Source organism: Netta rufina (assembly GCF_964035555.1).
Source record: "Netta rufina genome assembly, chromosome: 16".
Classification (NCBI taxonomy): Eukaryota; Metazoa; Chordata; class Aves; order Anseriformes; family Anatidae; genus Netta; species Netta rufina.
The window spans coordinates 10,918,287-10,944,877 of record NC_140140.1 but is presented as its reverse complement, the minus strand read 5'-3'; the positions used below and the strand labels follow the sequence as shown (position 1 = coordinate 10,944,877).

The 26,591-nt window shown below is 52.0% G+C and overlaps 1 protein-coding gene across 1 annotated transcript; it reads right to left on the bottom strand.

The window, feature by feature from the left end:
* Positions 1-12,344: 12,344 nt before the first annotated feature.
* RBM38 (RNA binding motif protein 38) lies at positions 12,345-25,825 on the bottom strand. The gene is made up of 4 exons (XM_084296466.1): positions 25,470-25,825; positions 24,946-25,069; positions 24,265-24,319; positions 12,345-13,807 (listed from the first exon to the last, which is right to left on the bottom strand). Exons 1-4 carry the CDS (start codon positions 25,635-25,637, stop codon positions 13,507-13,509), a joined length of 648 nt encoding a protein of 215 aa, XP_084152592.1. The 5' UTR covers positions 25,638-25,825; the 3' UTR covers positions 12,345-13,506.
* Positions 25,826-26,591: the final 766 nt, after the last annotated feature.

Genomic DNA, 26,591 nt, shown 5'->3' with positions numbered 1-26,591 from the left:
CTTGTAGAGGCAGACAGAGCTGAGAGGAGCTGCAGGCTGCTGCTGAGGATGCTCCCCTGCTGCTTCCCCACACTTACGGGTTAGAGGGAGCTGCACTCACACCCACAGCTTGTGGGTGTCTGGGGAAGGCAGACCGCAGTCTGGGGGAGTTCACTTCTCACTGCAGAATTTCCTCCTAGTTTCAGGCGTTATGGCATAGATTTTCTTCTTGCGAAGGCGCCAGCTTTGCAAACAGGCACTATCCTTGCTGCAGTGAAATTAATAGGGCGTCTGGGGCAAAGGTAAAGCTAAAATACATAAGTAAATGTTTGCAGGATCAGGACCTTATTCAGGCATAAATCAGGTAGCGCCAGCCAACAATAGAATTACCTAAGTATAAAATCCCATGTAAGCCAGTAAGATCAGCTCCAAACCTGCTATGAATTTGCTTTTTGTTTCCATGCCAAGAATATATCACTTCTAACTGCTGCAATCAGGTCTGGTCCTTTTTATTTTTTTAAGTGCTTTTGGGCACATTTATTTCCCGTCACCAGCAGATACACACGGAGCCTGACCCTCCTTTTCTCAGGCATGTCCCAGCCTGCTTCACCCACACCAAGCTGTCCCTATCAGGAGGGTTTTTTTTTTTTGTTCCTTGCCTGTTCTGCTGCTGCATTCAGTAAACAAAGGGACACCAGTGACAATCCCAAACTGCTCTTTTTTATTTGCTTGGGAACAGAATCAACTATTTGTTGGTCTTTTGTTGCGATTATTTTTTTTTCCTTTTAAGCTGGTGACTGTTGAAACGTTGGCTGGTACCTGTAGCTTTGCAGCAGCCACACTGATGCTGCAGGATTTGGTACCCACTGGCTCCGGGCAATCATTGAGGAGGCTATGGAGAAGGCAGTGAGCTGCATGGGGGAGATATCAGCTCCAACCGAAGGTCCAGGACAGCACAGTCCCAATTGTTCCTCTCAGACTGTGGGGATATTCTGCAGGGGTTTCTGGTCATCTCCCTCCCCACAGCTTCCCCAGATCTCAGTGCACTCTTTGCAGATGCTGCCCTGAGACAAGAAGCCTGGTGATATTTGCACTCTGATGAGGCAGGATGAGGCAGATTCTTGCAGATGAGCTGGGCAAAATACCTGGGAGAAGAAAGGCAAGGAGAGGCAGAAGCACCTGGGGAGTGCTCCAGGCTCTCTAGCTCCAGGACAAACTTTTCTCAGCCCCTGCAGCCAGGGGCCTGTACCACAGCAGAGCAGCAAGGCAGCAGCTCCCAGAGCTCTCCTCCTGCAGACCATAGCTGTGTCCAGCTCCTTCCCATCCCCTCCTGTCCCTCTGGCTGCAGCCCATGGGCGGGTGCTCCAAAAGCCAGGGCAGAGCCTCCCTGTTACAGCTGCACAGCTTCAGGGCTGATTTGCAAAAGCAAACACCAGAATCAGCCCCAATTCCTGCTGGTGGCTGCTGGGGCTGCATGGCTGGAGGGAAGTGAGGGGAAGCTGGGGGTGATGTGGGCTCATGGCCAACCTGTGCCAGGCCTTGCAGGAAGGAAGCTCCCTGGGGATGCCATGCCCATCTCTCCTGCATTTGCTGTATGAATTCCTGTTGTGTATTTTTTTCCAATGTTTAGTCTCTGAGCATGACTCAGCTGCTCTGTGTGAGGCTGCAGGTGGGCACCGATGTCCCAACACTGCCCGTGATGCTGGAAGCCCATGGGGCAGGGCTGCACAAAACCTTCAGCAGGACACAGCAGCACCAGTGACAGTCTGTGAGCAACGGGAATGCCTCCACTGCGGCATTTGCCAGCAGCAGTGACATTTAGCCTCTTAAATTATTTTTGAAAATGGCCCAGAGGGTCCTAATTATGCACTCTAGCAAATGCTACTTGTGACCTGCTTTGCCAGGAATGCCCCACATATAATGGTATATTTTTTTACTGTGCTTTGTCTTCTCAGTCTCATGTCTTGAAACAGCAGCAAGCCCCACCAGGTAGCTGTGTGTGCTGTTCCCACCTTTGTGTTTTCCCCATGGCACACCTCTGCCATAACCTCGGCTTGGTATCTCGGGTATGTCTGCAATGGGCGTCCACTACAGAAGGCCTGGCTGGCTGGCAGGAAAAATAAATCACTCTGCGCTGGCATTGTTTAACAGCCATTATTTCAGCAGCCCACAAGAATGAAGAAGTGATGAGGGGGCGGCCACGCGTGACTCCCCTATGGCCAGGCTGAAGCCCAGCGAGTTCTCCGGGCGGCACAGCACCACCGTGCCTCGGGACACGCCACAGAGAAACCTCCTTGTAGGCTCTAGGGTGACAGTCAGGCCCTCTCTGAATGCAGGGGGAGCCCTGGTGGGCTGTGCTGGGCTGTACTGGGCTGTGCTGGGCTGTGCTGGGCAATGCTTCAGAGCTGGAAAGGGCAAGGACCCGGTGCGGAGGATGGCTGGATGGCTGTTGTTGCAAAGGTTTCTGGAGGGATGATGGGTTCTGGCTGATTATGGATTCATTTTTTTTAATTGTGTACCCATAGTGTTATGCAATTAAAAATAAATAAATAAATAAACCTACCCCCCCCCTATAGAAACTCATTTCAAAACGAATAACTGCAACACTTTTTCAGTCATTGTCTAAAAAGGACGTTTCGGTATTGCTGGGACTTCCTTTCCCTCCACCTCTCTTCACCAGACTGCGATGTTCAGATACAGCTGACGAGGTGTTTGGGGTCCGACAGCATGTGCTTCCACCCAGTTCCTCCAGCTAGCTCTGGGGAAGCCCTCCTGGCACCTCGCACAGGCCTGGAGACCCCCTCCACGCCTCACTGGGGGAGCTGTGGTGACACAGCCCTACACAGAAGGGCTCTGGTGGTGGCCTCTTGCTGGGCTCCAGCAGGTGACTGGGGCAGCAGGTGCCCTTCAGAAGCTCTCTGCTATGGAATAGCTTTAAACAGCAAGAGCAGAACTGTGTGGGTCAAAATTAACCCCATGAAACTCCCAAGGCCTCACTTGGCTCTCCTGCCCTGTGTGGGGCCTCAGGCCCAGCCTCGTGCTTGTGCATCTCTGGGGGCAAACCCGGCCGGGCATGGGGCCACCACGTTGGCTCAGGACAGGAGGGTCCTGCATGGCCTCAGCTGTCACTGATCTTTACCTCAGGGAGAAACCTCCACAAAACCACTCGTAGCATTTTTAATAGCAAAATAAAAGCCGCCTGGAATGATTTGTTGGTCACCAAACAAGCGTTTAGCTGTTGGGATATTTCAGGGGCAGTTTATGTCTCGATTTACCAAAGTGCCAAAAACTCGTCACCTCTGCATGCCTCCCCATTCCCCACTGCTGGCGGGGAGTGAGAGGGACAGGACGGGGTCATGGGGCCTGTGGTGGGTGGAGATGGAGGTGGAAGTGGAGGTGGAGATGGACCTGCCTGGTCCTTGGGAGCTGCAGGAGCCTTCTGGGGCCGCAGAGTGAGGAGAAGCTCATTTGTTATGCAAATGTCTGCTCGAGCCTGGCGTAGACAGTGGAAAGCTCTTGAATTATTTTAAGCAGAGGACAAAAGTTCTTTCCCTCCCCCTATCATCTTGGATCCTTGTAAAAACAAAACAAAACAGAAACCTCGGCGTGAACCATCTGACAATGATCAGCGCTCCGCTTGCCTAGCGAGAGCAGCAGGGCCAGGCACACACAGCCGCATGCAAGGAGAACAATTAACTCAAAAAAAAAAATGCATTTGAGGCAGCCGGGCTTTATTCTGTCTCGATGACAGCACAAACTAAGCATCCTCTGCCCTTATCTTCACCGGTGTTCTGGGGACAAGCGGGCTGCAGAGGGACAGGGCTGTCCCTGGGTGACCAGCTGAGGCACGTCCCTGCTGTCACCTGCAGCAAAGAGGGGCATGGGGCTGCTGCTTTGGGACGTGGAGCACTCACAGCCCTCAAGTTCCAGCTCTCAGCCCGGCTCGTGCCGAGGAGCCCCCCGTGCGTGTCAGAGAGGCGCTGGGCTGTCCTGCCGTGGCACCGCGCCGGAGCAGGTGTGCGTTGTGTGGCTGGTAGGAAATGTCTGCAAATATTTGCTTATTGCTGAGGGGTGTGGAGGGGATGCACCCGAGCCTTTCCTGCTGGGAAGAGCAGTTCCATGCTGCCCTGACAGCAGAGGGTGAGTGAAGGTTTGTGCAGAAGGTGAGCGAGGCTGTGGATGCAGGGGGAAACCCTCCAAAAACCCAAACCACCTCCAGAGCCCCCGGCAGAGCTATGTTTAAAGATGTGCAGCTTTGGTGGCCCCTCAGCATCCCAGGCCATGGCTCACAGCATCCCTGCACCATGCTGCCTGGCCTCGGCTCCCTGCCCCAGCGCACGGGGCCACATGGAGCACCCGCAAGCATGGGCTCCATGCTCTGGTCCCCATTAAACTCGAGGAGATCAGGGCACAGCCCCACACCATCACCTGCACCACGGGGCAAGGGCCTGAAGGCTCCTTTGAGGGGCACCAGCACCCAGTCGAACTCCCAGGGTCACTCACAGGCACCAGGGCCTGATGCTGTGAGCTGGGTGCAACTGGGATGCGGTTTTCCCATATTAAATGCTCCATTTCCTAAGTGTAATGGCAATGCTGCAAACTCCCCACTGAAATTCTTAACTGTGCAAAAGCAGTTGTTCTCATAGGCATTTTTAAAATTGTGAGAAAATTTGACTGGGCATTGCAATGTTTGTTTTCTTTGAAGATTTTTTTTAATCTTGTTTTCCATTAAAGTAAAAAAAAAAAAAAAAAAAAAAAAAAAAGCTCAAGATAGATAGGAATTGAAACTGTGCCTTTAAGTATGGCGTGCTAACAGCTGCACAGAAATAAAAGCGAGATTGGAAAGAGCTGGATCGTGTGCCTAAAATCCACCGTGGAAGGCTGAACTCCTGTATATGTTTGCTTGTCTATGCTGCCCCAAGCTCGGGGAGCAGCGCCACGCACTGTGCCATCAGGGGGATCAGGCCGTGTGCTCGCAGTGCCGTGTGCCTGGGGGATGTTGGCATCACCTCCTCGATCTTCTCCATGGCACCCAATGTCACAGAGCCACAGGGACACCCCAGCAAAGCACACCCCAACCTCCCCGAGCAGTGCCAGGAGCAGAGGGGGAGGAAAAAGGTGGCGACAGCAGCGAGGGGAATATTTAACATTTATTTTCAGCAGCAGAGTTGTTTTCCAGAGCTGGAGACGAGCCGTGCAGAGAGCTGCGCCTCCCCCAGCTCCCTCCGCTTCACCGGGGCTCTCCGCTTTGTTCCCTAGCCGGGGACTTGGCCAGGAGACACTCGGCCCGAGCCAAGGGACAGGGGCAGAGTGGGGGCCGAGCTGCTGGCAGCGGGGCACTGCAGGACGGGGACACCGGGAAATGGAGGCAGGGCTTTGCTGCGCCATGCGGTGCTGTGCTCGGTGCTGTGCCCCTGGGCGAGCACAGAGTGCTGCCTCCCGGGCAGCTCTGCCTCCCCAGCAGCACGTGGGCTGCTTCAGTTTTTGGGAAGCGAGCCTTCCCACGGGGATGCTCCTGCCCAAGGCTGGGGCGGGAGGAGGGGGAAGGCAGCCTGCGGAGAGGGCAGCGGCACAGCCCCTGTCAAATGTCACGCAGAGCTATTTTAAGATTTTATCTTGCTGCCCTCTGACAAAAATGTGCTTTGGAGTTGAGCTTATCATCCATGCGGCTGGCACACAGGGGCTGGTGAATTTATCCCAGGGAGATGGGGAGAGGTGGAGCAGAGCTGGCACCGCTGCAGGATTTGGTGCTGCTGCTGCCTCCTGGGGCCCTGCCAGGGACTGGGCACAAACCAAAGGCACAGGGAAAGGGCAGGTCCCTGAGCCAAAACGCCAGCTGGGCCCTAAAGGAGGGGAGCACGAACCCTTGGTCTCAGCACCCTGGCCCTCTCTTCACTCCTGCTTTTCCGAAGTTAATGCAAATGTTTGCAAACTGTTAAAAACACTGCTTTATCCTGATTTTATCCTCTTTACCTGGTAAAACCACCACACCCATCTACACATCAGACTGGGATGCTCCTCAGTCCCACGGGGCTCTGCTTTGCTGCCAGGCCGAAGAAAATGCTCTGTTGGGCCTGGACGAGCACGTGTGATTTATTCTACCTCTAGTGCCCAGGGAAACCCAGGTGCTGGTCACTAAAGTGTCCCCATAACCATGTCCTGGTGCCCGTCAGGACCCTACCCACAGGCCATACACACTTCAGTCCTTCCCTCTTCCCACGGTGGCTTCGGTTCCCAGCCCCACTGTGGGCTCTGCTCTGGGCATTTTCTCTCGCAGCAGCAGCACAGATCCACGGCGAAGTCTCTGGGAAGCCTCCAGCACTGGGGCACAGCAAATGGCACTTTTAAATACTGGTGGCACTGCCCAAGTGCCAGCACAGCCCCCTTGGTTTCTGTACATCCCCCAGCAGGGTCTGCAGGTCCCCGTGCCCCGTGCACTGCCGGGAAGCTCCTCTCCTGGGGTGCGTGACATCCACAGTTGGTTTTGGCTATTTCCCTGGCAGCCACCTGGGAAATTAAGAATTATTTTGGCAAGGTTAACTGAACCTTGCAATTTTTGGCCACTTAGAAGCAAGGCTGCCCATGCCCACCCTGATGGCAGGCACTGGCCATGTGCTGTGCCCTGACCCTGCTGCATCCCATGGGGTTGCAGGGGTGCTGGGCTGGGGGGGATGCTGCATCCCACCCCCTGCGCGGTGCTGGCACCCATGCAGAGCCCCCAGCGTGCACCCCCGGCCACGGGGTGGCTGTGCCTTATCACTTTTGCCTGCTTGGCTGCTGGGGCTGGAGATTAGGGAGCTGCTCCTTATCGGCCCGTGGCCCTGCAGCCCCAGGGCCCCACTCCTGGTCCTACTCCCTGGAGAAATGAGCAAGCATCAGGTCGCCTTGCTGCAGCCGCTGGGCCATCACGGCTCAGGGTGGGCTTTGCTGGTTATATTTTTCTTTTCTAAAGCCTCTAAAGCAGGACATGTTGGAGATGCTGGGCTGAGGGCTCACTGGAGCACTGCCTTGTGTGTTTGGATCCAGCAGTGTCAGATGGGGACGGGGAGAGGAAACTGTGCGTTTGTGTGCCTGTGTGCATGAAACAGGGAGCGGGGAATCTAAGGGTCTTCCCTGCGCTGACTGCGAGCACCTCGCTCCCACAGAAACCCCACCAGCTGTGCACAGAGCTCTGTGTTGTCTGAACCTGGGCCCAGCACCCTGACATCGGTGACCTGCCATTAAACGGGTTACATCGCATGGCTGCCGGTGTGTGCTCCTCCATCGAAACCTTCTGCTAATCCGTGCTTCATCTGGCACCTTCAGCAGCCAGGATGTAGGAAATAAAAGCTTAAATAGCAGCTGAAATAAGTCATTCATATGTATCCACGCACACACATCTATATTTACATACAGGTATATGTACAGTCACATGTATTTACATATATGTGCACTATATATATGAGTGCATATCCATTATATAGTATGTATATCCACTCATATCTACCTATATATTGCTATTTGTATAGGAATGCATAGCTATTGATAGAAAATGTGTATGTTCGTCCACATATGCTTCTAATCAGACTTTTATCTGATATAAATACATGACTAATGTATATATGCACATATAAAATTAACTGGAAACAGGAAACTGAATTAGTTTACCTTACTAAAATGGCACGAAATAAATAGCAGCATACAGTGCTGAAAATAAGGTAGGATGTGGTTTTTGGAGGCTTTTTTTCCCCCTCAGGGTTCATTCTACATGTTTACATCTGAAAACCTGCTAATTTTAAAGCCCGATCGCAGCAAACTAATGGCACCACGCATTTATTTCATTTCACTTTCATTTTGCAGAGCTCCAGCTTTACTTAATGCGCTCGCATGGACGAAGCTAAAGTAAACACGGCCAGCTGATGTGACTCAGGAAGGCAAATGGACGCTGTGGCTGCCGGCGCACGCTGCCCCCGGTGTTTATCTAGAGGGAGAGATTAAACGGGAACCACTCAGGCATGCTTAGTCCGGGTTTCAAGGATCTTCTGAGTGTTAAACATGTATTAAGACGCTCGGCGCTATTTTCAAAGCGAGATGTGTTCCTCGCTGCTTTACAATAGGCCACGCTCCTTGGCTTTGCATGTCTGAACGCCCCTAAAAACCTGCTGCTAGGACCTGGGGGCTCATCAAGGCAATGGGAGCGAGTGAGCCGGCTGCCGAGCCGCTGCTGAACGAGGGCTTTGAGCCCACCTCGCCCAGCCCTCCTCCAGGATATTCCCCCTTGAGCTCCTCTATCTGTTTGCTGTTGGAAGCTGGCTGGATCCTGCAGGACACTGCAAAGCACCCTTTAATAAAAGTGGATAAAAAGCTGGGACACACAGGGCTGGTGCCGGGGTGCCGACACGAGGCAGCAGCTGCAGGAGGTGCCCGGGGACCAGCACATGGGGGACAAACACTGGCACAGCCCCGCTGAATCCTGCAAACCCACAGCTTGATGCTGAGCCTGCAGACTGAAGGCGGCCACAGGATGGAGGGAAAATATTTACTTTGTGTGTATGCATAAGGATTTTTGTATATAAATGCTATATATGTGTGTTTAAACTTATCTTTATGTAATTATATTTTTAAATTATATGTAGGAATTTTAATATCTGCACAAACAAATAAATACACTCGTGCACATGTATTTTGGGATCTCTAGAGGAAGGCGTGGAAGCCCTGAGTCCCTCTGCAGCCCAACGCCAGCACCTTGCCCCGTCCTGGCCCTGGGTTTGGAGGCTGAGGACTGCGACCCCCCCCCCCCCCCCAACTGTGAGGTCTCCCCCTCTGACCTCTCCACCACAGGCCTCCAGCCCCAGCACTGCCAGGCTCCCGAGCATGCCCCGCAGCTGATAAATCAGAGCCTGCACTTGCCTCCCACCCCACCTGGCCTTATCTGGGCCATCGCCCCCTCGCCGTGCCCCGCTGCCCCCTGTTTGTGGGTGTCAGACCCCCAGTAACACCACCAGTGCCACCAGTGGCTCCACATCGTGGGGCTTTGCAGGTCTGCCGTTATCCTGTGCAAGGTCCTGCTTTGGGGATTATTGATGGAGCTGAAACTACACAAAATGTAGTGCGTGTGTGTGGGGAAAACATAAAAACATTAAAAAAAAAAACATCCTCAGGAACCCTCCCCTTCCCGGCCAGGTCGCCCCTGCAGCGGTCACTGCCCAGCTCAGGAGCAGGACCAAGTTCTGTGCCACCAAGGGGAAGCTGTGACTGCTCCACCCCCCTCCCTATAATTTTAGGATGTTTCCCACACCAGCCCGGCCGTTTGCAGGGGCACGGTGGTATCAGCAGCCCGCAGGTCTATCGGGCCGAGCAGAAGCTTTTCCAGGAACTATCTCGTGCAGCACATGACCGGCCCCGGCTGGCGATACGTGACTGGCATGTCGCGGGTCCCTGCTGCAGGCAGTTGACTTTGCTGTTCAAACTATTTTAGTGATGGGTTTTTTAATCCCAGGCTTAAGTTTTACTCTTTCTTTTTTTTTTTTTTTTTCTTTTTTTTTTTTTTCCTCTCTTCCCTTTTTTTTCTCTCTGAACAAGGGAATCTCTAAGCTGGCAGGATTCAGAGAGGCACAAAGGAGGGAAAAACAAGTTTCAGCCAGAAGTGGGAGAGAAAGAAAAGGATGCTGTTAGCATTCCCTGGATGCAAGGGGGCAAAACTGTTTTGCTGTGAACTTCATTTTAAAGGGCAAGTGCCACCAGCGGCCCAGTTACTGCACAAAGAATCCTGGGTTCAGCCTTCCCCTCTCAGGGGTGAAGTTTTGGCTTTGCCTTAGGAATGGGGCTGTGGGCAGGCTGTGCTGTGGTGCCCTGTTCCCCTGGGGATGCCACCGTCCCTTAGGGCTGGGGGTGCAAGCGTGGGGGGCTCCCCACCTGTCCTTGGCACCTTGGGGGTGTCTTGACACGTTGCTGCAGGACAATGTTGGGATGGGAGCTGATGCCGGGCTCATCCAAGGCTTTGATGCTGGTATTTATGGTGGTGATGTGCTCCAACTCACGGTGCTCACAGCTCAGCTGGGCAGCCCAATGTGCTGGGTCCTAGGGAAAACATCTGAATTTGTCTTGCAAATGATCGGACACAGCCCTGGGACACCTGTGCCCCACAGCTGGTGGTGCTGGGGCTGCCCTGCCAAAACCATTCCCCTCAAAAAAAAAAAAAAAAAATCCTTGCCACTCTTCCTGCATCCCTCCAGCCACACTTTGACGCACCAAAGCTCCTACAGCAGCACCCCGTGCCCACCCCGTGCCTGCCCCAGCCACAAGGAACAGAGCTCTTCTTGCTTCATACCAGGACAGTGAAATAAAGTAAAATAAAATAAAATACAAAATAGAATAATAAAATAAAATATGAAATATAAAAGTAAAATAAAATAAAATACAATACAATACAATAAAATAAAATAAATAAAATAAAAAAGATAAAATAAAATAAAATAAAATAAAATAATAAAAATAAAATAAAATAAAATAATAAAAATAAAATAAACCTTTCAAGCCATTGCAATTCAATTTAAGCACTTTTCCCTGTACCCAGACCAGCACACAGCAATCCTGTGGGTTTTCCAGACTTCCCCAGCACTGGGTGAAGGAGGTGCTTGGGCCCTTTTTGGGGATAACGCACGCATCCCTCCCTGCCTGCCCTTGCAGCCATCGCGCTCCCACTTCCACATGGGAAGCTTGCTGGCGGATTTCATTATCATTCAGCCCGGCCACAACTTCCCAGTTGGGCTGTCAGCGGCAGGAAGCCGGCAGGTTGGCTGGACCTGCTGGGCTGGTGGGGTTGTTTCTCGAAATGAGCCCGGAGCAGGGCTGAGCGGGCTCCAGGAATCCCTGGGGAGGGAGAGAGCTGAGCTGTGCTGCTTCTCAGCGCCACTCGTTGCCCTCGCTTGCTGGCAGTTTTGGCCACCTTTCAGGAAACCAGAGCCAGCTCGATGGAAACTCATCACTCTTCTCGCTTCGCAATGCGCTGGGCGCTTTCTTTTCATCAACAAATGGCTCTGAGAGGCCTCAGTCTCCCTGCTGGCTGGGGGAGAAGCGGGTCCCAGGTGCAGACAGTGACCACGGAGCCCAGCGGGACCTCACTACAGCTCTGGGACAAGGACACCATGGGGCTGGGGCTGGTGCTCCTATGCAGCTTCCTACACGGCCACTGGCCCTAAATCCTCCCCCACCTCCCCTGAACCACCGGTGACAGGCAGCAAGAAGAATTGCTGAGCAATCCCCACCCCACAGGACTTCAAAGCCAGCGGCTGCTCAGGCCAGGCCCCTCTCCCGCCGGCCGGGCTGGATGCGGCTGGGCTCTTACTCCTTTGGCAGTCCCGCAGCCGTACACAGAAAGCAATTACTTAAAAAGGAAAGAAATGTCACCCGCGTGGCTCCAAGTAAAGCCCCGGGCAGGGCTAACAGAGCACCATCAGGCTCTGCGTTCTCATGCAACATGAACCAGGGAGGAATGAGCTGTTTCCATTCATCTAGATGGGCTGTTTACTCTGAGGCCTACTGATGACGTTAGACATGCCCCCCGTGTGCCTCCAGCTCCACCAGGGCACTTGATCAGACACAGAGCCATGCTGCCACTTCTTCCATCCCATGGCACCCTCTTCCCCCCCGTGCTGGCTTCAGGCATCATCCCCTGTGCAGTAACACGGGCTGGTGCCAAAGGCAGCGACGTCTTGGCACCAGTTCTGCCGTAGCTTTTGCAGAGACGAAATAGATCACCGGCACGTTCAAGTAGAATCGTTTTTATTTACTTTTAAAAACAGATATTGGAAGTCAAAATCCAAAAATCAAATTTCTAAAGCAGGATGGTGAGGTAAAATCACACGCGGCCACAGGAGCAAGGCTCAGGGGGGTGCGGGTGCCTGCAGCAGGCCCGGCACTGCCCGCAGCCTGACCAGGCCCTGCCTGCCCCAAGGGAACCTCAGCGACCCGACATTAACTGAAGGAGGGCTCAGGCAGACCTCCAACCGCTGGATGGACTCCGTTTTGGATAAAACAAAATAAAATAAAACCTTCCTCTGAGCGAGTAACAGAAGGAAAGGCCGCACGAGGTGCGGATGCTGCTGCACCAGGACAGTGGTGCTTTACCAGCTCTGCTCCACAGCAGCTGGGCACGAACACCAGGGAGACCTCGTGTATCCAGCAGGGCACTCCGGGAGCTAAAAAGCCCCTGGTGCCAGAGCCACGGGTGACTCAGGAGATGCAGAGCCACCAACAGTGCGTGGGACGTGTGTCCCAGCCCCCCCGGCACATTCAGGGGCCAAGACCAGTGCATCTGCATCGGGTCGCTTTGCTAATCCCCCCTGCACTCCGGCCACGCAAACATGGTACCATACAGTATCCGATCCTTTTAAAAGTTAAAATAGTTTATTGCTGTTCTTTGTAGAAATGCACTTAACTTACATTGTCTTTTCTCTTCCTTTATTTGGCTGTTGCATTATAGGCATAAAAAGGTTCTGTTTACCCATTTGTTCAATGACTTAACACCTTTTTTCCTCTTGCTCCACTCATGATATTCCCCTAACCTTTGCTGGCCAACAGCCCCAAATCTCCTTTACATAAATACTGTAAATGTCTCCATAGTTTGCAGCATTGTAACAAAAAAATCTACCAAAGTAGACAAAAATGTTCGGTATTCTTGGTTGTTGTTTTTTTGCATTTTAAAAATATACCTAAATTTGAGATAATCTTAACAGAGTAACAATTACAATAAGAAAATAGTACAGTGCGTTGACTAAAGGAATATTCTGCTCTCCTTCAAGCCAATATTCCCTTTTGCATGTTGAAGTGATTCAGCAATTACTTAGGAACTTTTACCTACATACAATAATTTAGTAAAATGAGAATTAAACAAGGCAGATACTTACTTACTACTATTCTTCTGTCTGCAATTCACAGCTCATGCGAATAAAATCGCAATAAATATTAAAAAATAGTTTTTCTTTTTCTTTTTTTCTGTAAGGCATCTCTGAGTATTACAAAGTTTTTGTACAACCAAAAAATAAGATTGCTTTTCTCCATGTTCTCCGAGTACCTCTGTACCTCAACAGTAAATAAGAAGATTGCAGGTTTGATGAGGAGGGAGGGCTGGCGGGGCAGACGGGGTGGGGGCTGGAAAGAAGACCATAGGTGATGGAAGCAGACTGTGATGTGTGCAAGAATCTGTAGTTTTCCTGTGAAACATTTCAGTCACTTTAAGAACATCTTCAAGACAATATCTGTCCAGATCCAAAGAAAACTTACCCAAAGTCCTTTTTCATGAGCACAGTCAGACTGCAAGGGTTTGGGTTTGCCCTTAACACTATAAATAGCTTAGGTATTGATATGCACCTAAATAAACGGGATAAAGGGTCAGGGTGTTTTTTTTTTTCCTTTTTTTTTTTTTTTATTTTGTGTTGTTTTTATTTTTTTTTATTTTTTTTTTTTTGCTGTTGGTTTCGTCGTCCTAGTCGTCGTCCTTCCCTCGGCAAAAGATTGTCCCGGGTGGCAGCGGCACGGGCATGGCCCTCACTGCATGCGGTCAGGCTGCAGCTGCTGGGGCTGGTACTGCACGAAGGCGGTGGCGGGCGCCGCGGGGTTGCTGGCGGTGATGGGGGGCTGCACCGCGCCCGTGTAGCCGTATCCCACAAAGCCGGTGGCAGGAGAGGCAGCGTAGGGGTACTGGTCGTAGGCAGCTGTGGTGTACTGGGAATAGGCTTGGCTGGCGGCGGTGTAGTCGATGTAGGGAGACGTGATGGACTGCACGGGGGTAGGGATCACCACGCTGGGCTGAATGATAGCTTGGGGGTAAACATAGTGAGGCGTGAGTCTGTGGAGGCAAAGGGAAAGGGTCAGCGAGGGGTCTGCTCCCTCCAGCCCCAAATTCACGTGCTCCTCCTGCCCCAAATTCACGTGCGTCAGCCACACGATGGTGCTGTCCCAGCAAGGGGGGCTGCTGGGGACAGGAGGTGAGGCAGAACACAACAGCCCTAGAGCCCAGGGTGGAAGCAGCACAAGGCAAAGCAGAGACGGCGAGGGTGGCCACACGCCCTGCTCTCCACTCCTCTGCTTCCCAGGGGTCAGATATCTGCTGCTACCCAGGCTGCCAGACCCCAGAACCCCTGCCCAGGTGGCCACAGCACACAGACACCACTCACCTGCCCCGTTCCATCCCTGGTGTGCCCAAATTGTCCCCACCAGCCTCCAGCTCCATATTTCCCTGTCCCCGTCCCAGCCACTCCTCTCCACATCCCATCACCAGGAACAGCCGAGGGCCTTCCCTGCTGTTATCAGTCACCACACATTGGGGCTGGTGTTTCCATAACAGGGGATGTTTAGGGCAATGCTACTGGGTGTTTGTTGTAAAACACGAGGTATTGGTGCTGGCTTTCTTCCCCCCAGTAAGGTTGGCGCATCTCGGCTCTCAGGGTCGGTGCCTCCAGCACTGCCTTTCAGCACCTGCCCCAGAGGTGCTGCCACGAGGAACCAAACCACGCCACTGGTGATTAAAATTGAAGCACGCTGAGGATGGTTAAGGTCAGATTGCCCACTTATTGATAGGAAATGCTAACTTGTTTTAAAAAAACAGCAAAATGGAAGGGTGTGTTTTCCAAAGGGCCCATGGAAAGTCAGGTTTGAAGTAAGAGCAAGAGCTGCAGGTTCAGGTCTGTCCACACAAAGTGCCACGGTCCGTGGCGCAGAGAGGAGTGGGTGAGCGCTGGTGCAGCTGCAGGGCATGCACACAGCGGCTGCCCTGCACCGAGAGCTTTGTGGTGCTGGGCCCTAACCACTCCGGGGCTTGCAGAGGTTGCTGACTGCTGAAGGGCAGAGCCACGGGCACCAGAAGTGCCTGGTGTAGGCAAGAGCTCTCTGACCAACTGCTTGCCCATCTGCAGTAACCAAAAGCCATCCTCCAGAGAGGCCCCAGACCCCCTTATTTTGTTGAGCAAAAACCCAGGTGAAACTCCGCACGGCGCTTATGCAGATTCAAACATTTTGGGGATTTTTGTGTGGATGTGCGCGACAGCACATTTCCAAACACGACCACTTTTAAAAGCCTCCCACAGGCTTTTCACAAGCCGCAGGCTTGTACGTGCCTGCAGTGCTTCACGGAGCAGAGCTCAGCTGCTCGGGGAAGGATCCGCTGCCCACTCACCCATCTGATCCCCGTCAGGAGCACGAGAGGATGTGCAGTGCTGCCTGGCCGTGGGAAGACCCAGCCAGGAGCTGGAAGCTTCTCCTGGACCCATCACTGGCCTCCCTCGTCCTGCCCAAGTGCCTGCCCCACATCTCAGCCGGTACCCGCAGCGTCCTAGGGCCCACCTGGGGCTGCTGCCCCTGTCCAGCAGCTGTGGGGCTGTTCCCATTTGCTTCCCACCCAGCACTGGATGCTAAATTTAACCTGCTCTTTGGGCAGGAGAAAGGCTTCCCATGAATAAGCGTGCATCTGACCTGGGTTTTCTCTTGTTTTCCCACTCACACACTTTTTTTTTTTTTTGAGGCAATTTGCATTATGAGAGAATGACTGCTATCCTCCCCCCTCGCAGCAGCTCTGCCTCTGAAATCAGCACCCTCGGATGAAACGAGGCTGCCCAGAGGAGCAGCACCAGGGAGGGGGCAGGATGGATGGATAGCACGCACAAATATTAAATGCAAGGCCACCTCCCAAGGCCAGAGTCGCCACAGCATGCAGGGAGGGAGCTCACAGCCCTGCAGTCCATAAATATACAGCACCCGCTATCACCCTGTGACTAACAGGAACGAAATGAGGGGACAGAAATTCACTGAATCATTTTTGTTGCTGCTCTGATCCAAATTAAGGCCGGCACGGCTGAATCAGAACAAGAGCTGATGCCCAGGCTCTGACCTCGGGCCCAGCGCCCCAGCCGGGCTGCAGCAGCGGGGCCCTGAGCCGAGGAGTGGGCACAGCCAGACCCCAACACCCCTTGGGCTCCGTCACCGAGCCCTCGCCTGCAAAATGAGCGGTGCTACCATGGAGGCTGGGCTGGCAGCCTCTTGGGACACAGCCTGAACATCACCCTGCAGGAACGTGTGCCCAGAGACCCCGCACGTTGGTTCTGATCTTCAGCACACCGGTCCCCTGCTGTAGTTTGCACGAAAAGGCAGCAAACCCATGACATCCTAGACTACTTCTTTGTCAGGGAGGAAAAATTCCATCGCTTCGATGCCTCTCTGAATAGAAAACACCATTAACTGAGAAGACAATAAGTATTCTTGCACTCTGTTTCCAGAAATAACCCCCGGCCCGCCGCACACACAGGCACGTGTCTCACACCACCATTTGCCGCACTGAAAACACGCTGCCACTCCAGAAGCTGCTCCTGTGTACAAGCAGAGGCTCTTCTGCTCTGTGGGCTTTTAGTGTTTTAGAATCACACTTGGGATATGATGCAGTTTGGACTTCGGGATGCAGTGGCCAGATGGCAACTCATCGATCCCAACAAAACACGCGGCCCAAGGTAAGGTCGCTGGTTACTTGCGGCTACCGAGAAACCAGAAGCAGCGCGGTACGGCGAAGTTACTCCTGGCTATGTTTAGCATCCACAGGAGGTCTTGAAATACTTTCCCCTCCTTCACTATTTCTGAAGATCTCTCAGAAATAAAGCTGTTTTCAAGTGCAGTCTTTTTCGAAAAATCAGCAAGCTCTGATCTGAATTTCTATCGGATGAGTCACATCTGTGTTTTACGATGCCTTCCCTCCCTGCAGTCCTCCTCCGGCTCCCACAACGCGCCCTGCAAGCCAGAAGAACTTCACCTCCATACACAACGTGACCAGAAAACGGCCCCCGGCCACAGCAGGAGCTGGTTGTGCTGAGGTGGGGGACAAGTTGCAGGAGGGAAACAGCACCACACAAACACTCAGGACACGAGGAGGGGCACAGGGCTCTTGGCAGCCTCACAGAGATCAGCACACAAATGCCACCACCACGACCAGCCCTTTATTCCCTGAAGAATAAAAGAAACAGAGCCCTTTGTGTCTGCCAGTGAAGGCACAAACTGCAGCATTTGACCCCGGGAATTTGGCCTGCGTTTCCACCAGCACTGACCCGTCAGCTGCTGCAGGGACACCCACACGGCCCCGACACGTGATGGCAGGACAGACGGATGCGTCGGAGCCCTCCAGACACACGGCATCAGCCAAGATGCCACGGGAGGCGATGCTGGGCTCTGTCTGCTGGGTGGTACTGCAGAATGAGCCGAGCACAGCCACAGCTGCACACGAGAGCGACACAAAAACCGCCTGTGGTGAGGTGACACCTCCAACCACAGCCTGGGTGACAGGTTTGCAGAGAGGTATTCTGAAGCGGGGTCAGGAGTGCGAGTGCAGCAGACAGAAGTAGCTCTGGGAAATACCCCAGCAGGGCCACGGAGAGCAGCAGCACTCCAGGAGCTCGATGCTTCCATTACCAGTGCTGCAACACCACCTCGGAGCTAGTGGTGTGTGGACACAGCCGCATCCTGCCACAGCTCGTGCCCCAAGAGCAGCATTCCTGAAGGACAGCCCCAAGGCCTCGAGGAGCTGCCTGGGCACTTTAAGCCTGGGTGGAGCGTGGGTGGTCGGGCAATACCTACAGCCTCAACGCCAGGCTGTAGAAACAAGAGAAATTCAAATCCTGGTCTCAAATCCAAGCAAGATGCAGTGGCCAGGTCAGGCCGTGTCTGCCAACGAGGACTCCTGCTCGGAGGGGCCCCTGCGGGGTTTATTCACCGACGTGTGAATAAGCACAGCGTGCTGCACACCAGGGCATTCGTTCTGCGCCGACCACTCCACAATCCATCAGCAGTTACTGACGTGGGCTGGGCTTCGTCCACTGACATGACAAACCTCTGAATCCTGAAATGTCCCTATTAAAGCTGATTAAAGCGCGCATTGAAATGTCAATGGGTTCTGCCTCATCAGCCAGCTTGAAAAAGGACAAGGATGAACCCTGCAGCTCCGTGGTCCAGTATTTACGCTTGCCTACTGTATTATGACATAAACACAAAATAACATCAAAAGAAAAACCACAAATTTCTGCTCAAATTTCTGGTCATGTAACTAATTTGCCTGTCTGTCTTCTGCTCTTCCTCCTCTCTCACCCTTTGGGAAGATTTATGCAGCAGCCCAGGCAAGCAGGTACCTGGTACACGACTGGGTTTCCTGCTGGGCCAAGGACTTCAATATACAGGGGGACAACGAAAAAGGAACAACCTGCCGTAACAGCCTGTCCCAGGTTGGAATCAGTACAAGAGAAAACATGGCTATGTAAGAGGTTTCAACGATAACTTCTACCAGTTGCTGAGCCTACAAAAATCATTGTACACGAGCTATCCATGATTTCAATCTAATTTCATTTTGGCAGGAGAGAAAAAGCTTAGGGAACAGGAAGCACTGCAGTAGCTGCGAGTCTAGCGCAGCCCAGCAATGCCATCACTTCGCAGCGTGAGCACAGCTCGGCTTCATGATGCAATGAACTCATGGAGGTGGGTCCCACAGACACAAATAAAAAGAAATGCCATCTACACCTTCCCCAAGAAGCACAGCCAGTGCAGAGGTGGGGAAAAGAGGAAAAAAAAAAAGAGGTTGCCTATCAAAGATGAGAGTGAATCTCCTCAAAGATCTCAACTTTTTTCTTAATTCAACCAAGAGCCTGAGATCAACATCCTGAGCTCAGCACCAGTTATCCAGGCTCTACAATTTACAGCTTTATCCTCTGCGTCTTGCTCCCCCACACCCAAAGGAAAAAAAAAAAAAGAAATACAATAAAATAATAATAATCCCAAACAAAGGCATGTTGTGCCGGACCAAAAATAGGCTGGAGAAGCATGCTGAAAAACGCTCAGGTAGCAGAGCAGGAGATAACATCTGCCTGAAACAAGAGCCATCTGGCACCAAGGAAAAAGTCACATGGAAGTTTATCCGCAACTAGTCAGCTATCCAGAGAGGGAAAAAGCCCTCTCCTTTCGAGTTATCAGCACAGCCAAAACAGACATGAACTGCCAGACAAAACAGAAAGTGCCTCACACCAATACGCCACAGCAGCCCGAGTCCCTCAGCATCAGTGTGAGAATCCCAGGAGGATGCTAGATTCGTCCTGTCCACGCAGGAGGAAAAACAAGAGACTTTGGGAGATTAATTCCGAGGAATTCCACCTTTAACTAAGCTTTCCCATTTCCTTCTGCAATTTGGAAGAAAACCAAAGGCTGCAGAAACACCTTTAAAAACTTCCCAAGTACCTGACAAGTTTTGGAATAACACATACATAAAGTTGTCTACTTTTATGTGACTCCATTTTTTTAACAGACTTTTTCTTTACACGTGATTCCTTCCATTGATTTTTAATTAAAATCACCAGTACATCTGATTTAACAAAAACTATTTCTTGGATATACGAGGGATTTTGAAGCAGAACGCTTTAACCATGCAAGAACAATGAAATAGGTTTTCTTTTATCAGAAATGGGTAACTGATAAAACAAGTGGTTTCTCAGCCAAGAAAGAAATTCCATTTTAAGAATTTTAAGGGATCTCTACTGCCAGCCTCTAGATCTTGTTGATCTAGAGGACCCGAGGCACCCCTCTCCACGCCTTCCAGCAAAGCGGGAGCAGCCAGGGGTGCGTGCCAGTGGCACAGGACAGCCGACACGCACAGGGAAAGGGCAGGGGCAGCGCGGCCCTGTCTGCAGGATAGAGAGAGGGAGAAACAGGATACTCAGTTTTAACTCTGAGGTCCAAGACTTTTCATCTTTTGCGCTCACAGAGTATATTTAGCTCTGGTATGTAGCCTGCTCCCATCTGCGGGGAACAAGTTCTTCATGTAAGTCATATTTAGAAGTGACCCAGTGTCCTTGCCACCGAATTATCAGCACAACTGTCTAAGTTCCCTCTCTGGTGTCCCCAGCTCAGAGGCAGGCTGCTCGGAGCTGCATTTATCATTCAAATTACTGGGCATGTGTTTAATACTACCAAAGTTAGGGACCGGCGTGCCAGCAGCTGCGCAAAAGAAAGACGAGATCAAGAACAGGCTGCACTGCTCTGAAAATTCAGGCGCGTGCACGGATCTGCTGTGCTGGGATTAAAACAGCACCAGAATGGGAGAAGCTTACATCTGCTGCTCCCTGGCTCCTGCAGCCAGGGGAAAGGGCCTGGGTCGCTGCTCCGCAGAGGGCAAAGAGCAAATCCACTGATGCCAATGGAACCACAGCAAGGAGAAGGCACTTTCCTTTCTGATCTCCTTTTACGTTGTTCTACAGGATGATACAAGATGTGGGACACGAGCAAACTGTACCCAAAGCAACAGTGCCAAGCCCTTGGGTGCAACACCAGCACATGCAACCTCGAAGTAAATGTCCAAGAAAAACTGCAAAGCTGTTGGATCTGTTTATAAATACACGTCTATTCTTAAAAACCAAAAAGCTCTCTGACTGGCAAGCGCTCGGTCTGAATAGCAGTGAGCGTGCCTGAGAACTAGCAGCTGAAGCCATTTGGAAAATGGATTTGAATGTTTCTTAGGAAATCCCCCCCCCGAAAGCTTTCATGTTATTGGCACACGACAAACAACAGGTGCCGGGTGAGCCATCCCCATGGGAGCCGCTTGTGACCGGCGGAGCAGCCCGGGGTCCTGCAGCAAGCCAGCTTTTTGATAAGTGGTGAAATAGGAAGTCAGAGCACGGGGGATGCCAGCTGACAGAGACCGAGCAGAGCAAGGACAGCATGCGCCTTTTTATAAGCATAACCACAGAAAAGATGAAAGTTTGTTTCCTTTTATTTTTAACCCAATAGAGAAGTTTTAAGGATAAACAGCTGCAAGGGAGGGTGGGCTGACACAAAGAGGGACTTTCTTCACTTCCTAGCTGCAGCACCATCAGTACACGAAACGTTAAACTCAGAGATTTAACCATTTCCAGTGCTGCCCGACACCAAACACAGGCCAAAATAAGCAGCTACAGGCCAGGAGGAGGTGGGGTCTCTGGAGCAACGACACCCCATGTGCAGATATGGAAAGAGCTGGATCCTGCTGCAAGGACAGCGATATGTTTCCAAGAGCTCAGTCACTTACTCAGCCACTGGTAGATCTCCCACACAGATAGCTCCTTTGCTGAGGCACAGCCACAGGAATGCATCTGCCATGCACTGCCTGCATCCAGAGCTGAAAGCACGGCTGGGGAGAGAAGAATCAGGGAATCCCCCGTTCCCTGCCGGGGCTCACGCCTGCTTTGGGTGGCAGGGGCCCAGAAGAGAGGACCACGAGGGGGACACAACACAGCTCTGCTGCACCACCACGTACTCCTGGCCGAGTGGTCTACATAGGTGCTCTTCACAGCTTCCAAGAAGAGTGATGTTTCTCCAAACTTCTTTAAAGGGCAACTGCTTCAGTAAGAGGCTGCTGCAGTAAAAGACAGCTCCATTTGCAGTCTCACCCTCCTCTATTCTCATAAATACAACGCCACGCCAGCCAGCAACTGCAGGCAAATGCTGTGGCATTCCCATCTGCCTCCAAGCAAAGCGCAACCTGTAAGCTACCGACTGAGCCCCCAGGCCTGAAGTTGCTTCCCTAAACCCAGAAGCCAGATCTCCGAGTCACCCTGACACAGATGCATCCTTCGCCTTGCATTACTGTTAAGATCTCTGGTTACGACAGCCTAGAGACTACTTTTCAAAACAGGATTTACTACCGACTCCGTGCTGTCTGCCGTGCATGTGCCTCCCCTGCCAGGACAGCAGGAGGAAGGAGAGAGGCTCTTCATGGTTTCTCTTTCTGTTCCGCATACCCCGGGCAATATTTACAGCTGCATTTGGGTCCCTGGGGCTGGGGGGAAGCCTTCAGTTTATAAATAATCTTCACTAATGTTTGGGTAATTTTCATAGTTTCCATTCATTTTAAGTTTCACCAAAACCTGCATTTTGCGGCTTTGTAGCTCGAATGTGACTGGCTGGTCTTCTCTTCCTTAACTGCCTAGCAGTTCGCGGGTTGTTCATTCATTTCTTCCTTGCCAAGTCCAGCTTGCACACCTAGCACCCCGCGCCCCGTAACAATGGTCTTTCAGAAACTGCATGCCAGTGCCTGGATGCAAACACTTTGCAGAGAGAAACTGAGGGAGCGAAAGCCCTGAGATGTCTTACGTGTGGCAACGCAGACCAGCCAGAGACCTTTATTTGGGGAAGCTCCACAAGGCGCACAGCAAATGGGCAACAGCAAGTTGGTCACTCTTCCTAAGTCAGACAGACCCTGATAAGCTCCTCACCTACCCTCAAATCCCTCAAAGGGCAAAAGAAATTGTGGCTCCAAAGGAATGCAAGAGCAGAGCCCTCTTACTTCTGCTGGTCTCCTGACAAGACAAAGAGGGAACCAGTGGCCAAGCTCCGCTGCTTGACTGAGCACCTGATGCTTTGCTCAGAAGCCACAGAGCAGCCTCAGCCAAGGTGCTCAGTTAAATGGCTCTACGTTTCGCCAAACCCCCGTTTCTAGTGATCCTGCTCCAGCAATGTCCGAATGCAATGAAATTCGTGTTTACCAATGCTTGCAAATAATGATATATAATCTGCTCCCTCCAGTCTCCTGGTTCCTGTCTCTTGGCAACTGATAAATAATTTACAGTGCTCTCTGCTGTATGTGCTCACTGCAGCTCTGCTGGTTTAATGACAGAACCCATGCCGGAGACCTGGAACAGTAACTGTCTAGATCACAAGGAACACCGAGTCAGTTGATCCCACACTCCTCTGTACATGAAACTAAGAGCAAACTGTTCAAAAAGAAAACCCACGTTTTTCACAGCTGCAGAGCTGTGGCTGCTGGGTAGGAGCAGCACATGCTGGAAGAGCAGATTATCTGCAAGGGGAGCTGGTGCGAGCTGACACTCCTGCCAGCACTAGGGCTTTAACACGCTTCACCATTTTGCTCTTTTCTGTTGGCACGCATGGTAAACCTCGTAACATGCTGGGTTTTATCATCAACTTCTATTGTGTGCTCTTGTGCGATTTGGAAAGCCTCCGGTGTTTGCATCTCGGAGATGCTGCCTGCCTCTGAGCCTAGGAAAGCTGCTGTAGCTCCCATGCGAGGAGAGCTGTTGAGGAGCAACAGCTTGCCTACCTGGACTATTGTGGCTCTTGCACCAAAAAACCCTCCTCATTTCATGACAGATGCTCTTCAAGTCTTTCCAACAGAGCCGTAACCACTTAGGAAAACTGGCGTGTTTGAACCGTACACAGCGCACATACACTGGGTGTGCACTATTGTGGCAACACAGCCTCTTACATCCATAAACTCATTGGAATGAGATTACCCAGGCAGTTGGCAGAGAAGCGAAAGTTTCTGTTTTGTTGTTAGCTGTTCCCCCCACCCGCCCCCAAAAAAAAGAAAGAAAAGAAAAGAAAATGCTATGAACAGAGAACAGGGAATGGATGAAATATTTCTGTTGACAAAGGCCAAGATCCCGTCTATTTATATTAGTCACATAAAAACCACAACAGAGCAGTTCTCAAAAGCTTTAAAAAATGCACCTACTTTCTTAATGCTCTTAGAAAATAATAATAAAAAAACCCTATCAATATTCACTTTCTGAAATGGTGTAAAAAAAAGAACTGCATCAATCATTAAACAGTTAAATGAAGGCAGTATGACAGTCACTATTGTTCTCGTGAAGCACACTTGTCTTTTCCCGAGCAGCTGCCAGATCCTATTAGATGTATAAAAAGAGGACTTTTCTAACCGAGTAGGGATGGTATAAGCTATTGAAAACAGCAGACAAAAGCCCACTTTTGCAGACTATTCAAGCCTTGTATAACATCTGTCCAAAATCAATTTTTGACCTAATGTTACTTTCATTAAGTAACAGACTTTGTTTCCAATGCAATTTGTTTTCTAGGATAAAACTGTACCCTGAGCATTATTATGTGGGAAACGGCGGAGAGGAAGCAGAAGATCTTATTTGAGAAACATGAGAACAGAATTTGCTTAATTGTTTTGACACCTTAAGTACTGCAATAGAGAAACTATTTTCCATTTATTTGAATCCTTGAAGCTGGCAAAGAAGAGAGCAATGCAGTGGGCTTATTATGGCTAAGATTTACTGAGGATAAAGGAGGATCTTTGGGAATTATATGAAAGCTGACAAATGCACAAAACTTCTGAAATCTTCACCAGAAATAAAGTACTCCATGCATCAACAACAGCTGTTCAAACTGTCCACTCCTTACAACTAAGGCTTTTTCATGCATTTTAAATAATGAGGAAGTTGATTCATGAATATGATTTCAAACTGACTGTTAAGAAACATGTCCACTTACCCAAAGGGTCTCTGAATAAAGGCTGGATGTAGCTGCTGCACACCTATGGTAAAACCTAAAGAAAAAGGGTTTGGAAAAAAAAAATATTAATGAATGGCATCCGCCATACCATTCAACTCACAATATACCCATGTAACTACACCTCAGACCACATATACATCCATTTCATCTGCTATGCATGTGAGCAAATTTAGAGTCCCATTTAGAAGCAAGTTAATTTTAATATGCATATGCGATATGCACAAAGGCCAGATGGGAGCCCAGATTAAAGAGCAGTGCTCAAGTGCTGCTATCAGAGCAGACAATGGGGATAATACCTTACTTTACACGGGGTACTGTGTGTAAAATTAAACCAAGGGGCAGAATGATGGAATGGATCTTAGCGCTAATGCTGATGTAACAATGAAAGAGGAGAGCAGCAAAGCAGACCAGCCGTGGAAGGAAACGGCTTTAACTCAGTTATACGAACTTTGGTGTATATTGGCATATAACGCTAGCATAAGAGGGATGGGGAAGAAGACAGGGAAGAGAGGTAACTGATTACAGTGTCCTCAGTCCACGAGCAAAACAAGGGGGGATAAGCACGCACCATCGGATCAGATGAACCCAGCCCGAGTAACTTGTTCCCTCGCCTTACAAGTTATTCTACTAGTTAGAGACGGGCTCTCCCGGCTGCCTCACCAGTTTGAATACTCCTCGGTTTTGCTCCCAAATACGCCAGGTTCACATTTGCTTTCCTGCCGTCGATGATGGGGTTGGGGTCTTTGCAGGCTCTTTCAGCCGCAGCTCTGTCTGCCATGGTCACCTGCAAGGAAGCACAGCCTCGGTTGTGGCAGCGGCACTGGGGGAAGGCTCCGGCAGTGGGGCTGTTTGCTTGACTCATCTATTTTGACCCAGGAGCCAAACACCGCTTCTCCAAACCACCCTGACACTGCGAGACGGGGGTCACCTAGCGGAAAAGCGGCTCCCCATGGCCAAAGCTTCCACCAGTGACCTCCCTTCTGCTCCCTGGGCTCCTCCAAGTTAACGGAGCCGGTCCCAAACCCCCCGACGGCGGAGGCTGAGACGGGGCAAGCAGCACCGGGGGGCTCAGGGCAGGGAGATGCGGGGGTCCCAGCCACCCCCCAGGCTTTGTGAGGGAACTGCCACCCCCTGAGGGCACTGCCACCCCCAGCCTCCCCCCCGGGCCGGGCAGCGGCACTTACGAAGCCGTATCCCCGGGATTTGCCCGTCTGCCGGTCGGTGATCACCACCGCCTCCTCGATGTCCCCGAAGACCTCGAAGTACTTCCTGAGGGAGGAGTCGGTGGTGTGGTAGGGCAGCCCCCCGACGAAGATCTTGGTGAACGTGGTGTCCTTCTGCACGGTGTGCATGGTGCCCGGCGGCGGTGGTGGTGGCGGCGGCGACAAACACCCCCCCCCACCCCCCGGGAACCCCAACACGGGGTCCCCCCCCACTCCCCTCCCCGCTCCCTCCCGGAGCGGTGACGGGGAGCTGCGGCGGCCTCCCGGGGCCCTAGAGCGGGCTCATGGCCGCGCTTTGTCCCGTCAGCGCGGGCGGCGCCGCGCCCCTCCCGCCGGTACCGGGCAGTAGCGGCCGCCCGCCGCCGCCGCCGCCTTTGTAGGGCCGCGCCCGCCCCGCCCCGGCCCGCCCCGCCGCGCAGGGGAGCTCGGGGCGCGTAGTCCCTGAGGGGACGAGGAGGGGATGTGAAGGGGATAGGAGGGGGATATGGGGTGTGAGAGGGGGATGTGAGGGGGATAGGGGGTGTGAGATGGGTTGTGAGGGGGATAGGGGGTGCGAGGTGGGATGTGAGGGGGATATGAGGGGGATATGGGGCATAGGGGGGACAGGGAACTGCAAGGATGTGGTCGTGGTGGGGACAAAGTGACCAAGGGGTGGTCTTGAGGAGGGAGATTAAGGTCCCTAAGAAGGTCAAGAGGACGAGCTGGGAGTGCTGAAGTGTTCCTAAGGAGGTCCCTAAGAAGGTCTTGAGGTTTCTGCTTCTCCCTCCTGCTCTTTGGACAGCGCTGGTTTCGGAGCAGCGAGGTGTCCCTGTGCCACCGGGTTCCTCTCCCTGTACCACCGGGTTCCTCTCCCTGTCCCTCCAAGGCTGGTTGAGGTCCCTGCCCCTGCCATGCCCCGCTGGCTGCAGCCTGACCCAGGGAAGCTGCGAGTCCTGCCCCAGGAGAGCAGCCCCACAGCCTGTTCCATGCTCCCCTGTTCCTAACTGCTGGAAAACAAAAGCCGAAAAGCTACTTAGGGCCTCAAAATCCACCTCTCAGCCGTGGATTGCTCACAGGGCTTTAATTCCTCTCCCCCTGGTGCTG